The 3,882-nt window shown below is 49.6% G+C and overlaps 1 protein-coding gene across 1 annotated transcript; it reads left to right on the forward strand.

Moving 5' to 3' along the window:
* Nucleotides 1-2,124: 2,124 nt before the first annotated feature.
* LOC306919413 (transcription elongation factor SPT4-like) lies at nucleotides 2,125-2,472 on the forward strand (the record flags this gene model as incomplete). The annotated part of the gene is made up of 1 exon (XM_079532199.1): nucleotides 2,125-2,472. One exon carries the CDS (start codon nucleotides 2,125-2,127, stop codon nucleotides 2,470-2,472), a length of 348 nt encoding a protein of 115 aa, XP_079388325.1.
* Nucleotides 2,473-3,882: the final 1,410 nt, after the last annotated feature.

Consider the following 3,882-nt stretch of genomic DNA (forward strand, 5'->3'; position numbering starts at 1 on the left):
TAAATTAAAGTAAAAAAATACCAATCTTCCCTTTTAAAACCTCCTGTTGTCATTCACTCAATAGCTATAACAGCTATAACAGCTATAAAAAGGACCAGGATCCCCCAGAGAGCTCATTTCTCCACCAAGGACATGTCGTCTCAATCCAGATATCCCCCTAATAGGCCGATGCCTTGAGACCCTCACACACTGAACGGACATCACCTTGCAGGGTGGTGCTTCAGTGTGAGAAGATGCCGTGGCTCCCAGTGGTATAAATATAGGAACAGGAGAGTCTCCTCCGTTCACGACCCTTCACGCAACTTTGTAAACTCTTACTGTACTCTCTGTGTGGCACAAAATGTGTTTTTCATTACAGTTGTCTATGCCAGGGGTTCTCAACACGTGGGTCGCGACCCCCTGGGGGGTCGCCAAATAATTTTGGGGGGTCCCCAAATAATAATAATAATAATAAAAAGGGGGGGGGGGGGGGGGGGGGGGGGGGTTGCAACTAAATGGCTGGAAAAGAGAAATGAAGAGTTTACATAGTACACATAGTACATGCATAAACTTTCCTTAATGATTATATCTGGTTTCAGTATTTATTCATGATGTATTTTCACTATTATTATGGTTATTGTAGCGGGCAATTTGTATTGGGGGTGGGGAGGGGGGGCGGGGCGGGGGTCACGAGACACGGCCAAAGCATTTCTGGGGGTCCCCGGCCCAAAACGTTGAGAACCCCTGGTCTATGCTATAAGAGGGACATGTGGGTGCATGTGTGTGTTCTTATATACCTGTTAAACCAGGCCGTGCTACAGTACAACATCACAGTTTGAACAACAGACGTATAGAAAAGAGACAAGATCTGACTGCTAGCACCAAACGATCTAAGTCGGCGTAAGGAGTACATACGCTGCTGTATCCTATTACATATAGCGTGTGAAAACGTGTACGTCACCAAGAGGGGGGCGGCGTCTGAAAAGCTAGGGACGGCCCTCTCGTGGGCTTTAAACTCTAGCCCACATCACTCAGAATAGAGTGACGGTGGTATGTTTTTGTAAATATTGAGCTCGTTCTTGGCGACAACATAGTGAACCAACACCAGGATGGATAGAAAGAACGTCGGGCCAAAATACATTACAAGGACAAGGAAAATGTTGTGAACAAACACGGCTGTGCTTAGATACTTTGTTGAACGTTATGTCTCTGCGCCTGTGCGCCGTACAGCCGAGATCCAAGCCATTCTACGTCTTTTTGTAAACTTGTCAATCTGGGTTCCTTGATGTCTCCATGCTGGAAAGCTGAACATCTAATTCCGTTTTCTGGCTCATTTCCTTGACGTGACCTGCTGTGGCACTTATTTACTGAGCAAGTCTGCACCATTGTGAGGTCAGTTTAAAAAAATAACGTATACAAGCACACCTGATAGTCGCTCAATGTAAACAAACCAGACAAGCCAACAAGTATGGCGGCCGCTACCACGTGACACATATGTTGACGCCCCCTCCAGGAGATTTTGGTACACCCTATAGAGTGTCGCAGTCCCGCCTCCTACCCTGGACCAGGAAATGAAACCCAATGCATTTTTCCCATAGACATTTCTTAAAGTATTTATTTAAAGACGGTTACGCCGCGGACAAAGCCAACTCGAGTCGTGACAACTCATGACAAACAATATTTTGGACCAAACAAATAATTACAAAGAAGAAAAACAACAAAAAAAGTGTTGTAACCTGCCGTTTTTTTCTTCTTTCTAATTATTTGTTTGGTCCAAAATATTGTTTGTGTTGTCATGAGTTGTCACGACTCGAGTTGGCTTTGTCCGCGGCGTAACCGTCTTTAAATAAATACTTTAAGAAATGTCTATGAGGAAAATGCATTGGGTTTCATTTCCTGGTCCAGGGTAGGAGGCGGGACTGCGACGCTCTATAGTCAATATGAGAGGACCATGATAAGGTGGCTTGTGTGGTGCTTGGGAGAGAACAGTCTGGCGTCATGGAAATCCACATTTGAGCATGGCATCAAGTGACATCATAGCGACATCACAGCAGCATATTTTAAACCCGGACATTCAGGGTACAACAACTGCATTGCCCACGACCTGCTCCCACCCCCCACCCCCCCCAAACACCTACACACCCAATGGAGACCGTTCCCCGGGAGATCCGCCAGCTGCGCGCGTGCCTCCTGTGCTCTCTGGTGAAGACGGCCGAGCAGTTTGAGTACGACGGCTGCGACAACTGCGAGGCGGAGCTGCGTCTGAAGGGGCGCCGCGACGCCGTGCTGGAGTGCACCAGCTCGTCGTTCGACGGCGTGGTGGCCATGATGAGCCCCGGCGACAGCTGGGTGGCGCGCTGGCAGCGCGTCGACGCGCTGCGCCCGGGCGTCTACGCCGTGTCCGTGAGCGGACGGCTGCCCGCCTACGTGGTGGCCGAGCTGAAGGGACGAGACGTGTTCTACAAGTCCAGAGACACCGCCGTGAAGACATGATAATAATAATAGGAAAGGTCATATTAGCTGCAAGCAGCAAGGTAGATCGCCAGTAGATCACAAAGGCTGTGCATGACATGGCCCTAAAGAATATTTCATTTAAATATTTAAAAAAAACTATTTTCTGCCACTTGAATTGAGGTGACTTGATTGACATCAAAAGGGCCTGTCAGCTCAAACCCACAATGCAATATTTTGTTTTCAAGAGTGTTGCTGTGCACAAAAACATCGGTAGCATTACAAATTAAATTAAAAAAAAACCCTACCAATCGAAAAGGACCTATCGGCCGAACTCCAGGCCATGGAAATACGCAGAAACCAGAGCTGGACCCAAGGGGTCCGGCAGGATCTAGGGAAAGGAAATCCTTCCCCTGGAGACCAAAACATATGGACAGCAACGTGGCCACTGGCCGGACCAGAGAGTCAAAATCCAAGGCTAGAACAGAGACGCCTAGGGGCACAGCCCCCTGGCACAGTAGCTGCTCTAACATCCTTTGGTACTCTCGCGCTCCGGCCGGAGGTACGCGTGGCACCCGATCAACGCCCACTAGTAGAACCTGGGGAAGAGAGGGGCTCATTCTCCGAGACGCACCCTCTCTACCACCCCCAGGCTCCTATAGGCAAACCCCGAGGCAGACAGCTGTCGGGAGGCCACTGGCAACATCCACACCTGGTTACGGTCGAGAGACCCAACCCCAGGATACTTCCCCAGTCCCAGAGCCGGTCCGATTCCTCGAAATATCGGATCCAAGCATTCCTCGTGAATCCTTAAGCGAGGGACCACGGGGGTCAAGGGGGAGCGTCCCAGACACTCCCCTAAGAATTAGCATCGCCGATCAAGACCTAGGAGAAAGTTTCCTCCCTGGAAAATGGTCGCGCCTCACCTTCACGAACCCGTCTCTGACAAATAGTGCAAGGTGGGAGCACACCATTATCCGACAGGGGGGAGATAAATACCGGGCAATAAGAAAGGCAATAATGGACACCAGGACACAGGATGACCTGTGCCCTGGAAAACCGGTGATAACTCCATGCCCAGGAGTCTTCCCAGACACCACCAAGGTAATACACATGACCCTGAGGAAAGACACCCTGGAAGGGGCAGTATTTCCAATGTCTGAAAAAGCCAAGGTGGAGAAACACTTAAGAACAGTGCTCCAGGACCGTTCCCTCTTCGAAGGAAACGGATCCCTGGAATGCCCACACAGAATGATTATCAACATGAAGTGGGGCAGATATAAAATTCAAGGTATGAGGAAGCCATGGGTTTGGGAGGCTGTCTTGGCCGCCCTGACCTCCATGGAAGATACCGACAATATGGTCATCTGCCTACTGGTAGAAACCTCGGACTACACCCAAGCGGTGGAGTCCAGGCGTAAAGCAGAGGAAAGTGACGAGGGCTTGGATGAA

This window comes from Electrona antarctica (genome assembly GCF_951216825.1).
Source record: "Electrona antarctica genome assembly, contig: scaffold_25, whole genome shotgun sequence".
Taxonomy (NCBI): Eukaryota; Metazoa; Chordata; class Actinopteri; order Myctophiformes; family Myctophidae; genus Electrona; species Electrona antarctica.